The sequence below is a fragment of the Strix aluco genome, chromosome 6, assembly GCF_031877795.1.
Source record: "Strix aluco isolate bStrAlu1 chromosome 6, bStrAlu1.hap1, whole genome shotgun sequence".
Taxonomy (NCBI): Eukaryota; Metazoa; Chordata; class Aves; order Strigiformes; family Strigidae; genus Strix; species Strix aluco.
The window spans coordinates 19,097,185-19,112,113 of record NC_133936.1 but is presented as its reverse complement, the minus strand read 5'-3'; the positions used below and the strand labels follow the sequence as shown (position 1 = coordinate 19,112,113).

At 37.4% G+C, this 14,929-nt stretch overlaps 1 protein-coding gene across 1 annotated transcript in view; it reads left to right on the top strand.

Annotated features, from left to right (window-relative positions):
• LY75 (lymphocyte antigen 75) overlaps window positions 1–14,929 on the top strand; it is a 46,760-nt gene that overhangs the window by 14,200 nt on the left and 17,631 nt on the right. The window contains exons 14-22 of the mRNA XM_074828950.1: window positions 5,311–5,392; window positions 5,965–6,036; window positions 7,438–7,561; window positions 8,431–8,466; window positions 8,739–8,914; window positions 9,915–9,979; window positions 11,222–11,298; window positions 12,384–12,520; window positions 13,579–13,684. Coding sequence (XP_074685051.1) covers window positions 5,311–5,392; window positions 5,965–6,036; window positions 7,438–7,561; window positions 8,431–8,466; window positions 8,739–8,914; window positions 9,915–9,979; window positions 11,222–11,298; window positions 12,384–12,520; window positions 13,579–13,684 — 875 coding nt within the window. The remainder of the gene's footprint in view (window positions 1–5,310; window positions 5,393–5,964; window positions 6,037–7,437; window positions 7,562–8,430; window positions 8,467–8,738; window positions 8,915–9,914; window positions 9,980–11,221; window positions 11,299–12,383; window positions 12,521–13,578; window positions 13,685–14,929) is intronic.

Below are 14,929 nucleotides of genomic sequence, written 5' to 3'. Positions count from 1 at the left end.
TTCCTGACTAAACTGGGTGCTATCTTTTGAAAATGTGAATAATGTAGTGTCCAGCAATCTGGTTGGCACGGATCCCATTTGGCATAACTGCAATAACACTATATGGGCATTAGATGGGTGTGTTGAGTCTTCTGGTATCAACAAATTAAATGCTACATTATTTATGAGTCTAAGGCTCTATTCTTAATCAAAGGAACTGTCACTGCAAAGCTTTATTAGGCATTGGTGTGATGTCAGATCCTTGCGTAATTTTTTTTTTTTGATTGGCAGCCTGTTTTTTCAGAACTTTTGCCAGCTTAAACTCAAATGCTGCCAGTTATATGATATAAATTTTTTCATCAAGAAACTAAATCAGGATTATTTCAGAAGCTGCCAACGTACAGCACTGCGATTAAATTTTAAAACTTGATGACTGAAGAGATGCCTTCTTGAAAATCCACTGAACTTTTTTTAGAAGTACACAAGTCATGAAAATTACTCAATGTTTATATGAATAAGAGACAAAAACAAACTTGTATGCTCTATATATAGATGGTTTAGCTTGTATAAAAGCCTCTTGTGATTCCTTCGCTAGTGACTAAAGTCCCTGAAATAAAAATTCGTGCACAAATTATTTTTAGCTATAGATGTTGTTATACTCTTTTGCAACTACAAATTTTGTTTTAGTGTACCTAATCTACTATGAAACATGAATAGAGAAGTAACTTATTTTCCTACAAGTACTTCGAACTACTTTTCAGCTTGCAGACTGTCTGAGGTATTAATTAAGTTAATGGCCATTTTTTGTTAGGAGTTTAAAGGTGGAGACTTTTTCTGTCTTTCCAGAAAGTCAGGTGAACAGCTACTGCTGTTCCCGTATTTCAGAAAACTTGAACTAAGCCTAGAAGAAGGAAAAGCCCAGTACTTCAGTATTATTCTACCACAACTTAAATAAGGGGCAATATATTAACCCAGTATGTGAATAAGGGGCAATATATATTGAGCCCAGTAGAAATTGACTTTGCAGTCAGTGTTGTGGTAACTGCATGTGTCAAATATAATCCAATTTTCATCTGGGTTAACACCTTTTTGAGCATTGCAGAGCTTCCTGAACAGAAGTACTACATATTTGATATTGCCCAAAGTCTTTTAAATAATGTTTATTTGTTTAGATAACATAATGAAGTGTTTAAGTTATGTTTTTTAATTACTCAGAGATGGTGATTATGTAGAGTATTTTGGAGATCAAGAGTCAAGCATAGCTTGTCTGAAAATAAGCTCATTTGAAGAAGGAGAGATGAAACCAAGTGAATTATTTCACCAAGAACAATTAATTTAGCTATCTGGGAGAAATCATCCTAAGATAATGTTAGATGTGATTAGCAGCTGGAGTGTGCTGGCATGCAGTTTGTCTGTGTTCCCTGCGTTTACTGAGTGCAAACTCTGACCTAAACTATTCATTCAGCACACTCATTTCAGCTTGGGGAAGGAGCCACACCTTGGCTTTTTTGGTTTCGGGTTTTTTCCCCTTGCACAGTTGTCTGGTGACTCATTGAGAACTGTTTGTTTTTAAATGTTAGCAAAAGTCAGTTTGGTTCACCAGGAAAAGGGCAGCTTGCCTAGTCCATTCTGTTCTTTACTCGGATTCCACCTTAGAGGCAAATAAGAGCTAGAATTGCTCCAGCCAAGTCGGGCGATTGCCATTGGAAAGGAAAATAAAATTTGCCTGCCAACCTTCCCCTGTCTGGAAGAAATAGGAGATAACCTCTTTCCACTCTGAGGGACATGATACAGGCAGAACAGATCTGGTTCAGTTACTCCATTCTTTTAGGACTGTTTTTGTGAGCATTTTGCAGTTTACAGCTGGCAGTGACACTGGACACAAGGAGAGTAACAACTTGAATTGGTTAGAAATAACATTTCAATGAGGACACCTTACTGGAAAGAAATCAGTTGCCTTTTATATGCACAGTGCTGCTGCTGTAATTGTTCTGAATCTAGAAAGCCTCACTAACACTCGAGTTTGCAAGAAAAAACTGATCTTATTGTCAACACACTGGCTAAAACAGCAATAAAGCTAAGATGCAAGATGTAGTAATTGCATTAATACAGCTTCTCTTTTCTTCCACTAAAGAGTAGGTGATTAGCAGGATGGGGATTCAGCTAGTGGCAGTAGCCTGTTACAGAGGGCAGAGCAGGGCGTCAAATGGGCTTCATATATACTTTTAGGCCAGCACTGCCTAAGATTAAATGGTGCCTTAGTTTGCACCATTAGGGAGTTGGCCCAAATATACATGTGTTACCTCTTGTCAAGAACTAGGTTGAACTACAAGCCACAATAACTTTTCTTAAGCTCTTAATCTTGTGTTGGAGCTGACATAAGGGGCAGAAAAATTACTGATTAATACCCCCTTCACATTGATCTAAACTCTATTTATGCACTTCTGCACAACATTAACCTCTGTGAAGTTTTAGTTCTGTGTGAGAGAAAAGCCACTGGTATTCTGCAGGGATTGCTGGAGATTTAGGGTCTTTCATTATTAATCAGCGTGGAGTCCATTGTAAAGCACAAATTACACCTATATTTTAGGTTAAAATTCAGGGTAATCTAGGTTTTAGAAGTGGTTCCAGGAAATTAGCTCAAAGAATACTCTGGCACTGATAAATCCACTGTGATACCAGTCCATATGATGAATTTTAAACGCTTTGCAATGAGGAGACATATCTAAAGTACAAGCAAATTCCTTGCTGCAAGCTTCATTGCAATAGATAGTCTTAATTCATATTTGTCTTAAATAGTTGGCACAATTCTTTTCTGTGATGAGATGATGATAGTATAATTTCAGACAGCTATCAAAAGGCTTTGCTTAAGCTTAAAAGTGCTATCAAGGATAGTGTAGCAATTACTGAATTATTTGGGGTCGTTTCTGAACAGTTCCAAAAGAAGCAAAAAGATGTACATTAATGTGTAAATATCCAGTCAGCTGGAAAACATTGTTATGTTTGCAGGCCAGTAATTTTAAACTGGATATGAACTGGAGAAATTCTTGACCTGGCACACTTTTTAATTTTTTTAAATTTAGTTATTACATAAAAGCCAAATACAAGTTGAAAGACTTAGAAAAATTGCTCTAGTTTCTCAGGTAATTACTGCAGATCCTTTTGAAATGAGTGTCTCAAGTTTTCTTTTTAATAGATATTCCTCTGTGATGATCAATTGCTTAAACTGCATTAAGCCTGTAGGTGACGATTAGTAGGGGAGGGTTAAGCAATGTCTGATTCATAATTGGAAAGAACAATCACAGAAAAATAAAATCCTAAAGGCAAATTGCCAAAAGCCACTTAGCTGCTTGACAGCTGTGAATGTTTGGCTCACAGTTTTCCCTCTGGAGTGATATGGGGCATTTAGGCTCTTTAAAGGCTCTTTACTGATATCATTAAAAGGCTAAAGACTATTCAGTATGATAAGATCACACTAGTGTGATCACACTATCACACCAATGTCAGAAAATTAATACTGGAGTTGAGGGGAGGAAAAAAAAAAAAAAAAAAAAGATTTGTTAGTGGCTGATGCTTTTCTTCCTAATGGGAACCCTATCAAACAAAATGCTGTTGCCTTCTTGGATTTCATGTACTTAGGCCGCATACTCTGGGCTAAGTTTTTGTGTGTTGATACTGCACTGTCATCCATTTCAGGCTTAATTTAGCACCTTTATGGTGATATGTGTGGAAAGGTAGTGGCACAGGCTTACCAAAGAATTTAACATTGCCCATGATTTCATAACATTGCTTATGCGGGTAAGCCTGGTTCTGAGTCCATCCCTCTGTGTAATAAAGTTATTTTCATAAACTTTCCAAGTTCTGTCTTAAAATCGCTTCCAGTTTGTCAGCACTACGTTTTTGGGAGCCTTTTCCAAACTCTGACCTCTGCTGGTCAGACATCTCTCCAATTTTTAGCCTAAATTTATTCCTGAGTTGTAGTTCCTTCAGACACGATGTCTTTTTTGCTCAAATAGCTCCTCTTCTTGGGGGTTTAGTCTCCTAATATATTCTAATATCCTTTTCCTTTCTTTCTTTCTTTCTTTGTCAAGACTAGACAAGAAAATCCTTAATTCTTGTTAGTAACCTAAACTCTCATTTCCTCAAATATCCTGTATTCCTTTTCTGTATTTGGTACAACATGAACTTATGGAATAGCATTCCTGATACAGTTTTACAAGAGCCCTGTACTGTGGCATCAATACTTTACTGTCACTGTCAGACCGCCTGATGCGAGTGCCTTTTCCACAGCTCTGTTGCAGTAGGGTTCCAGGTAGTCTGTGATTTCATAGAAGACTCGTGGGCTTACTCCCTTCTGCTGCTTCCAACTGATACCATCATTCAGAAAAGTGTCTGTTGCCTTTCTTGGGTAGGGTAGTGGATTGGAGTGAATTATCATAAACTTCAGTACCCAGCACAAAATTGATACTTTGAGAAGTAGAGGTTGCAGTACAAAACTAACCTTGCAGTTTGACTAGCACATATTTCATTTTGTTACAGTATCTTTAGATTCATGAGCAATAGTAAAGGCTGTTAGTGCAAGTTTAAGTATTTACATTGTAAACCCATTTTCTGGTGCAACTTTCTATCTTGGAACATAGCTGAAATTTTGAATTTAAGTGTCTCCTGCTTATGAAAAATGAAGAAGTAGAATCTAGGAAAAAAAACCCACAGTTCTGACTGTAATCCTGTAAAGTGAAGTAAAATTTCTATTGCCATTCTTTTATGCAAGCATTGAGAGTCAGTGGTGTTACGTGCTCATTTATGTCTGTTCCTCTTTTGTGAAGGTGCATAATTGAAATATGTGCCCATGCTTGGTTTGATTATATCACTGACAAACTTAAGGGAAGTATGAAGCCAGTTATTTTGTGTAAGTTTTCGTGTGATTTGAGGAAGGGTGTATTTGAGCTGATGGTGTAGATGACCTGAAATGGATAAGAGAAAGAGAAGCAAGCTAAATAAACACTGTGTGTGTGTGTGTGAAGAAAAGTGTAGAAGAGACCTTTATATCAAGTAACAACTGATGAAGTGGTGATGCAGTGAACAAAGGAATTATCTGATTTAGTTAGTTTTCTCTGTGGTTAGGGAAAGACAGCCTACAGATCTCAAAAAAAAAAAAAAAGTGCAGAAGAGGTCCTAGCCATTACACCCATTTTCTCTTTGAACTGCTACAACTTGCAGTAGTAAACCTTTGGTTTACTTGATCCTAAGTAATGCCGTGACATAGGTCAGTCTTTCCATTAAATGAGCTGATACATACTTGGCTTAAGACTTTCTCTTGTTTATTTACAGCAATGACAGATGGGTATGGATTGGAATGAATAAGAGGAGTCCAGATTCTTTGGGAACCTGGCAATGGAGTGATGATAAACCCGTAAGTTAACTTTTAATGAAGAAACATCATGTCCTGATTTGTTTCAGCTTGGACTGGATTGAAAGTAAATTGATAAATATTGTAATTAAAATATGGCAGATCCTTCAACAGATGAATAATTCAGAAGAAGATTGTGCAATTAAGAGCTGCCATCTAGGCAGACTTCCAATTAAAAACATATCTTTAATAAGGTTAACCTTATTTCTGTCTCTATTGAATTAAAATATTTTAATAGAAATGTAGTAGTAAACATCTAAGAGCTGGTGGAGAGAACAAGATGTCTTCATGACACAACGGAGGGGAGGGTTTATCACTTTATCTCCTTGATATGTCAGACTTCTCAAAAAATATCATCCTCACTGTAATTGATTTATTTGCCTGAAATTGTGAGTTCCTTCCCTCTCCCCACCCCCCGTAATAACAGGTACGCAGACTTAAAACCGATCCAGTAACTGCCATTTAACAAATATTTTAACAGTGATAGACATAGTGGGATCCCAGGTTTGAATAGTTATCTCTGGGGATTACTGTAGCAAAAATAGACATAAAGTAATGATTCTTTTGTCCTGTAGGTTACTAGTGTTGTTATGCCACTCGATTATCTGGAAGATGAATACGATACAAGAGACTGTGCTGCATTAAAGGTTAGTTTCAAGGTTATTAATAATAGCATGCATATGTTTACATGGAAATACTTGGAAAAAACACTTTTGCCACCCATATATTGAATTTAGGTTGACTTCTGAGATGTTTTCTTTGTATAGTGAAAAAGTTGCTAGTGTTCCCTTTATCAGTCTACACCTATTATCAGTTTTCCTTTATTCAAGCAGTTTTTTATGAGCCAAGCGCTGTGCTAATGATAACCTTTCATAAGACTTCTTTTGAACTACAAATATTTTAGTAACAACACTATTCTCTATTGCATAATGCAATACTATGTATCTCTTGTATATTACACGTACTTAAGGATGTAATGTGGAGTCTAAAATAAAGAAGCAAACAGAACCCTACCAGTATCTTTTAAAATCTAGATTAGTTTTTCTGAACTGCAAATTAAGAAAATGTTTGAAACCTAAAGTAAGGGAACACAGTAGCCAGGATAGAGCATGTGTTTGTTTATTGTGTGTATTTCCTTGTTTGCTTGTGAAATAGACTGTAAGTGCTATGTCAGTTTCTAATTCAAAATGTCAGGCCTCTGCTTAATTCCCAATTGTGTTCTTCATTGCTTAATTTAGTCTTGATGGCATGAGTTTTAAAATGGCCTTTAACTTTTGTGAAGCATCACCTGACTTTTTATAAGATCATTCCTATACCACCCCTTCTTTTAACCTAATTAGAATCACCTTTGCTTTTAGGATTTATGGAAGGAAAACGTAGTTGCCACTCTTTGCTTCAATTCATAGCCATTTCCCCTCATTCTTTTCTGTGTTCATGACCCCAGGCCAAAAAGCTGTCAGCATTAAGATACTAAAAATTTTAAATAAGAGAAGAGGAGTTTGAAGGGGACAGTGTGAATATAGTAACTTCCCTCCCCTACCTGCTAGGTATAGACATGTTCTTCCACGAAATGATAAATTCTCCTTATTGGAGAGATCAGTAAGAGTGAAGTCAGTTTTTAAGCTTGATTGTAAGAAATAATCTTAAATAAGAAAAACTATTTCTGTGCCGGTTCAGATGGTTTCTTCTTTTGAACACAAATTAGAATCATTTCAGGGCAACAAGTTGCAACAGGTAATCCAATAATAAGCATTGGTGAGATCCTGTGCACTTCAAAAAACCAAATAAACAACACTGCAAGAAGAGACTTTTGTATGTAGGCTGACCTTAAGCCCTTTACCTGATTGCTTCACAAGCTTGGCTAGCCTGGAGAGTTATAGTTGAAGAGACACAGTTGTATGTGCTCATTTTTTGCAAAATAAGTTGTGGGACTACTACCACAGTAAAATATACTGACTTTGCCAAGGTACATTTTTAATACAATTTCATTTCACATTTCAGAGGCCTGTGCCATACTAACTCAGTTCTCTGTTTCTACTTCTATACAGACCTCTCAGTTTTCACGGAGATCATTTTGGAGATTTTACTTCCATGAAGGCAGGGACCTGGAATTCTACTTTAGGCCTTTTGACTGTGAAGCTAAACTTGAATGGGTCTGCCAGATAACAAAAGGTAAACTGCAGTTACATCCATTTATTCATATAAAAGTTTATTACCACTAAGTTGTCATTATTATCTAATAACAAAAACTTTGCAAACAGTATTTTATCATTTCCTCTCTGAACTGTTAAGAGGACAGTACGTGAGTTGTCTTGCCTATGTCCATATGAACAGACATGCACTTAGAATATTCAAAGCTATATCAGAAAATGGCCGTGAGGAAGATGCAGTATCACTGCTCTCATACTCTTCCTTGTCCCATGAAGCAAGAAGTGGCTTATTAAGCGAGGTGATATAAGCCACCAAGTTGCAGCATTTGTGGACTTTATTCAATCTTTCTTAGTGGTATTTGTAGCTATATGACCACAGACATCTTGGGTGTACAGTTTGCTTCAACCTTAGGTGAATTAGCCACCTTCTGGTAAAACTGGTGTACTAGCTCCTCATTGTAGTGAGACAGAGGAGTGGGAGTACAAAAGAATGGGATGGCATATCTGCACAGATCCAGGTTTTCCCATGCAATATGAAACATACTGTAATCCAGTAGGCTTTTACGTTTTGGTTGTTCATTAAAAGGCATTTCAGGGGTTGAAACTTTCTTGTTGTGGGGAGGTATGGGCAGATACATTATTCTGATGCTTGTGTTCTGCTTGGGAGAAAAAAACCCACAGCTATTTAAGACTGAGGTATGCAAAACTCCCGTTAGTTTTACATCAGCTTGTTTTAAACTGTTAAACCTGTGTATGACATCCTTTTCCTTTTATTTTTTCCATCATGTACACTAAGAAGCATGAGTATGATCCATTACTTCCATTATTGGTGACCACAGTCTTGTTAGAAGGTGAACTTGAAGTAACTATTCCTTTTTTTCCTCTGGACAGGTAGCACTCCAAAGACACCTGAGTGGTATATACCAGGTAAATGGACTTTCTGCATATTCTTCCACGATGTGTATATAGTTGTTAATACTCTATATCTTTTATTAGTTTTGTTATATTACTACTGTAATACCTGTTTGATGCCAGCAAAGATCATGACTGATAGGATTTGGTTCGGACAGAGCTCAGAGTGCAAGAAGGAATGTTGGCTCTTCCCAGTGTCAAACTGAAATTTCTTACTACATTCAGAAAAAGAAAGGATGAGTTTTTCAGAATGGATTTCTTATGTGTGTGGTATTTCTTCTGCATAGATGAAATTGGAATTCATGGAGCCCCACTTGTTGTTGATGGAGCAGAGCTGTGGTTTGTACCAGATAAAAACCTGAGCTTCCAGGAGGCTATTTTCTACTGTCAAAAAAATGATAGTGACTTAGCCTCTGTGGAGTCTTATCCAAAACTCAGGACAATACTGTCTCAAATAGAAAAGGTAAGGAGTTATAATCTGTCTAACAGATACTTTCCACTATAGGGAAATTTTCTTGCCAGTTTTTCCAATGTAAGATGATGTTAATCTTTAATTTCTTTCTTTTAATTGTACTTAAAAGGAAAAGATGACTTGAAAGAGAATTATTTTTGTCAGTCTTGCAAAAGAATTTTTAAATTTAAAAGTAACCTTAAGAATGTGAAAAAAACCCAACTCACCTCCAAATGGAGAGAAAGTGTCATAAGAGGACCACCATGTAAGCATCCCATTGTCTGCAAATACTTCACTAACAATTGTGCCAGTTCTTAATTTTATGCATGGGACAGCACATAATTTTTCCCCTGATGAGGGGATTTAATTAGAAATGCATGATAGTCTGATAGCCTTTACTGAAAGGGGTTTGTGGTGTTCATAGCATGTGAGTACATTCTTTTAAGGAATCTTACCAAAACATTTCAAGTTTCAGCACCTCTGTTAGTACCTTTCTTCAGTGTTATTGCTTGTGAGACAATACTTTGGGAAATTAGCAGCTTGCAAGCTCTCTTCATGAAATTTATCCTGACAAGAAGTTACTTGGAAGGAGAAATTACAAGGTGGGAGAAATCAAGGGTTATGACCTGCTACACCTGTGGTCACATGGAACCACATCAGCTTTAGGCAGCTTGCAGCTATGTCCAGGTTGTCTGGTAGAGTTCCTGCTATGAATTTTGTTGGAGTGATCTATCTAGAACACATTTAAGACAGTGCTGCGAAATTTCCTGTAGGTTTATCTAGCACAGTGGAAAATATGGGCTGTTTTTTTCCTAATAGGTGCAGGGGTCTGTCTACTTGGCATATCAGTCTCAAACTGTATCCTTTCCTATTGCTGAAGAATAGTAATTCCTGCACATTTTAAAAACGTTTTAAATCAAAATTAATTTTGTCATTGATTTATTCTGGTAGAGTCTGAAGCTTTTTCTCTATGGGTTGTAAAATAATGGGGGGTTTGTTCTTTATTTCACAGTTATCAAACAGCGAACAGAAGTGGTGGCTGAAGTTTATTGATTATGGCTACAGCTATCATTCACCGTATGTAGAATAATTATGGGATGCTTTATTGTAAGCTTTTTTGATGTGCTTTTTAGGAATATGGTTAACTAGAATAGTTTCTAAGGAAAATATTTTATCCCCAAATTTGTAAATGTTACTTCTTCTGTACCATTGCAAAGAAGTAAGATAAATAATTTGAACTAAGCTAGAAAAAAATACAGCGTTATTCAGTGACTGCTGTTCTCCACTTTTGTTCACATGTACCTGCACCTATTCTTGCCATGCTAAGCTTAGACCATAGAGTACCTAAACCAGAGACAGTAGAACTGTGTGGTGCTCAGACAAAGCAAACAGTGGTTAAGACAGTATGGGTGTACAATTAGAAAGTGTGTATATTTCAAAATATTGTTGAAATACTTTAATTAGCTGCTAAATTCTGAGTGCTATTCCCATTACAAGCATCAACAAAAAATTTTAATTCATAATAATTTAGTAATAACTGAATTCATAATCCATTTCTTGTATGCTATCGGAGCCTCTAGTTTTGAGGCTGTTGGGCTTTGACATCTTAGTCTTGTTATGTGAATCCTTGAAATCTGTGGTCCTAGTAGCTAATGTATTCCATTGATCTTTAAAATGCTTTTATTGGATTTTTGAACCCACTTCTATGTTCTGTTAATTGGGGAATTGAAACAAAAAAAAAGATTCTGAAAAAAACCTTGCCTATTGGCTCTGAGGATATCTGAGAAATACCTAAGGTCAGGGAATGGGGCGTTGGTTCAAGACATCACTCTTCCAGTTAGTTAATGCCAAAATCTTGGAGGGCTTATAGTATAGCCCTGTAGAGCAGAAATGGCTCACAGCAAACCTTGCATCATGCCATTCATGGCTGCAGCAAAGGATCATGGGCTTCTTACAAGGAAAATTCTTCCCTTTCCAAAATACTATAGCAGTACACTACTGTGAAAATAAAACAGGTTACTGCTCATTCTCCTCACTTGTCCTGTCAGTGTCCTGCGATTGCAGTATGGTGATAAATAACCTCCTACCCTCATTCTGCACATCTCAACAAAATTAATTTGGGCATGGTACATAATTACTGAACCTACCACGTATTTGTTCCTCGTCTAGTTTTTCCCTGCTCTGTCCTTCCAGTGTTGTAGGGCATCTCCTAGAAACAGTTACCAGCCCAAATTTTCGTTTGCACTGGCTCTGTTGCTATCAGTTTCCTTTTGAAGATCACACTGTATTGGAGATTGACTCTGAAATGTTTATATCCAGTTTACAGTTATTTTCACGCTTCCATGATCGATTCCTGAGAGACTGCTGGTACGTTTCTAGAAAGAACTGGTATAGAGGTATGGCTGGTTTTATTTTTTCACCCCTGTCTGTCATTATATTTTTTAAAAAAAAAAGTAATTACTGTTCAGCCCAAACTCTTATATTGAATGCAAATTGAGTTAGGAGTGAATGGCTTCTTGGTGGTAATCTGATTGAATTTTGAATCATTCATTTCTTCCTCATGGTAGAAGCCATGGTAATATTTCTTGATGACCAGAGGCAAACCCAAATTCAGATGACAATTTTTTGATTGACTGACATAAATTAATGAGGTCAAATCTTGTTTTGGTTGTTACCTTTTTTGTTTATGCTACATATGCTGAGTTCTGGAAATTAAGTCTTAGAGTTGTGTTAGTTAGAGGAGCTTGACTGGATACTTGCAACTGCATATGCATCTGGAGATGCAGATTTCATTGAGTAGTGGAGTCATACTGGAAGAGGTACACAAAGTAATGGAAATGCCACCTGGTGGTACTTGAAGCTTCTTACTTCCTTTTTTCAACATTGTTTTATATTGGGGAAAATGTATATCCCCTGGAGAACAAACAGTTCCTCCCGACTACTACCGTTTCCACTTTAAAGCACATTTTCCCAATTCTGTTGCATGCTGCTGACCCGTTTTCATTCCCATTACCAAAAATTGGTCTTGTTTAGGAAACCAGTCCAGTTACTGTAGGAGTCAAGTAAAGCAGTATATGCCAGATGCTCTCCATGCAGATGTTAAAGGATTCCTTTTGGTTTAATGACCTTTAGGTCACATGCCCTCTATGCCAGAATATGAGATTAGTCCTCATATTCAAAGTCTTCTTACTTCATGTTTTTTCTGTTTTGAAGTTGTCTCTGCCTATATGAAATGTTATTACTGGAAGTAAGAGATCAGACTCTGGATCTTTAGGAATGTTGTATTACTGTCTGATATAAATAATTTACGTTTGTCTTTTGCTCTGCTGTTACTTTTTAATGCTTTAGATTGCATAGTACTTCATTGTGGTTGCACTGTAAAGGACTTCAGATTGGTCTTTGCCATGTCATAAAGTATGGATGGCACTTGGAGCATGATAGACATTACCGTAACTGTTTTTTAAAACTTCCATTTTTGCAGACTACCCAGTTAACTGTAATGTGAAACTGCCCTTCATCTGTGAAAAAAATAATGCCTCCTTACTGGAGAAACATGATCCCAGTTACCGTCCAGTCAGAGGAGGTTGCCGTAAAGGTTGGCATCAGTTCCGGAATAAGGTACTAAGATCGATCATCCTTACCTTTTTTTCATAGTCCAGTAAGCTGGAGTGCCCTGCTGAAAGAGGTGAGGAAGTAGCCCCTGTACTCAGGAATGGACTGGGAGGTGGCTTTTGAAAACTATGTGTAGTGATTAAAATCATCTCCCCTGCTTCTCTGTCCTTTATTCAGGATTGATGGTTTCTTAATTTCAAAGCAGTAATTTTCAGGATTTTTGCTTTCCCATCACCCCATATTTAAGTCCAAGAATGTTGGTTGTATTGTCTAATCTTGGGCTCTGCTTTGAAGCAAGAGAAGGATTAGAAAGGGAAAGGATGAGGTTTCTGTGGCAGAAGTGTCTTGATTCTCTCACTGATTAAACATAGGCAGGCAGCAAGCTGGCAGACACTCTGCTTCCTAAGTTGCCTTAAGGACTTAACTCACTTAAGAATTAGAAGCAGCTTTTAAGAATGAACCAGCAGGTCAGAAGCCATACTATGGTATATTTCAAGACTATGTTTTAAGGTAGTCATCTGAAGTCTTAGTGAGGCTGATTCCTCTTATTTGGCCCAACATTATTCTGTACATAAGAAGGAGCATGCATCAGATCTGCACGTTACATTGTGTCAAGGTTTGCAAATTTACGTCACATCACTGCAGAATATAGCTTTTGAGTTCCCATGTAGTTTCTCCCAAAATGTAATGCATTACAGTACAGGTTCCTGGCCCAACCCTATCTGACTTGAGAGTTCACGTGTGAATTCTTATTCTTAAAAGAGTACATGATCCTTATGCAGCCAATTAAAAATTACTGAATTCTAATCCTGAGTGAATGAGGAGTTAGTCAGTGGGATCATTTTATATTTAGCTATTCTGTTGAATCTATTAATAAATGCAAGCAGCTAGTATCATTTCCTTTGCTTTCTGAGAAAAATAATTATGTTATCGCAGGAAATGAAAAGTGAGTTTTTAGGGTTGGTGTAAGAACCTTTTCTTATGAGTTATTTCTTAGGAAGCAATGACGAAAGGTATTTCTTGGGAAGGTATGATGAAAATCAGTTTCATTATTTTTTTTTCAGTGTTTTCTAAAGATGAAACCCGAATATTTAACATTTAATGCAGCTAATGAGAAGTGTGTAACTTTTGGAGGCTCTCTTCCATCTATCTCAAATCAAGCTGAGCAAGGTACGATGGTGAACTGGGGACACTTTTAGTATACAGCTTCTCTTCCAAATTCAGTACAGTTCTGCTTAAGAACTTGAGCATAAAATCACTTGGTTATCTACAGGCATACTGGGAGCATTCTAAAAATCCAAGACCAGTTAAAAACATGCTGTCTTGTTGTTTGCATCACTGGAAACATAACATGGAAATGCAGTCAGCAAGCATTTGAGCCAGTTTGAAGAGCAGCTTCTCTGTATGATCTTAACCTGTAATAAAAAGAAAAAATTATAAAACCTTGCATTAAGGGTTGAGGATAGAAGGGTCACCACTGCATTCCCATGTTTTGCTTTGCAAGCTGAAACCTAACTGAGACTGTAGACTTTGCGCTGTGAAAACCACCTTAGGACCTGCTTCCGAGACGAGCTCAGCTGTCTGTGTGGGAACGAGATGGCAAACACAATGTCTAAGTGTGCTGAGCAGCTTAATACAGCAGTGTATCTAAACCGACCACCTGCAGGCTCTCCAGGACACTGATAGGAGGGCAGAAGGCAGGGGGCTGCAAAACACAGAGTTGTTCCACCTTTGGGACCTGCCTCTCACCTGTCTCATCAACTAGAGTCATTGAGGTAAATGTAGTGAGGAAGAAATGCATTCGCATCACTGCAAGTAATGGTTAGCAGTAAACTGCTGAATGAGACAGCTGTATTTATATTCTTGTGGATAACTAACAGTTCTCTGCAGGCATATCTGAATTCTGCAATGTGCACAGTGTGTATTTTCTTTATAAGCAAATAACCTCTTGCCAAGTGGAATGTGGAGAGTGGACTAGGGAGGCCATTAGTGTACCTGCAGGCAGCAGGTGAATGGTAATTTTTTAAATGCTGTTATTGGGGAGGAATAGGCCTGTAACCATACAGGAATATACATGTCTGCAACCTGAGAGTTTTTGAATGCTTTTAAGATTGCAAAAGCATAGCCATTCTGAAATGTTACATAGCAGGATGTTTTGTCTGTTTTGGTGCATATGGAAATGTTTTGTTACTATTTTTTGTTTGTTTTTCTTTCCCCCCTATGGTGGAGGCTGCCTAGCTGGAAAGAAGGCCCGATTGTCTTAAAGAAACATGCCTCTTTCTGTAGGCTGCTTCTACTCTTCCCAGTGGCATTAGGTGACTGGCTAGCCCTGACATGTAAATCTTCAATGGCTTTGCTCAGAAAATAGGCTGCAGCTAGTCTGGCATGTGGCCAATAGTTAAGACAAGACAGCAG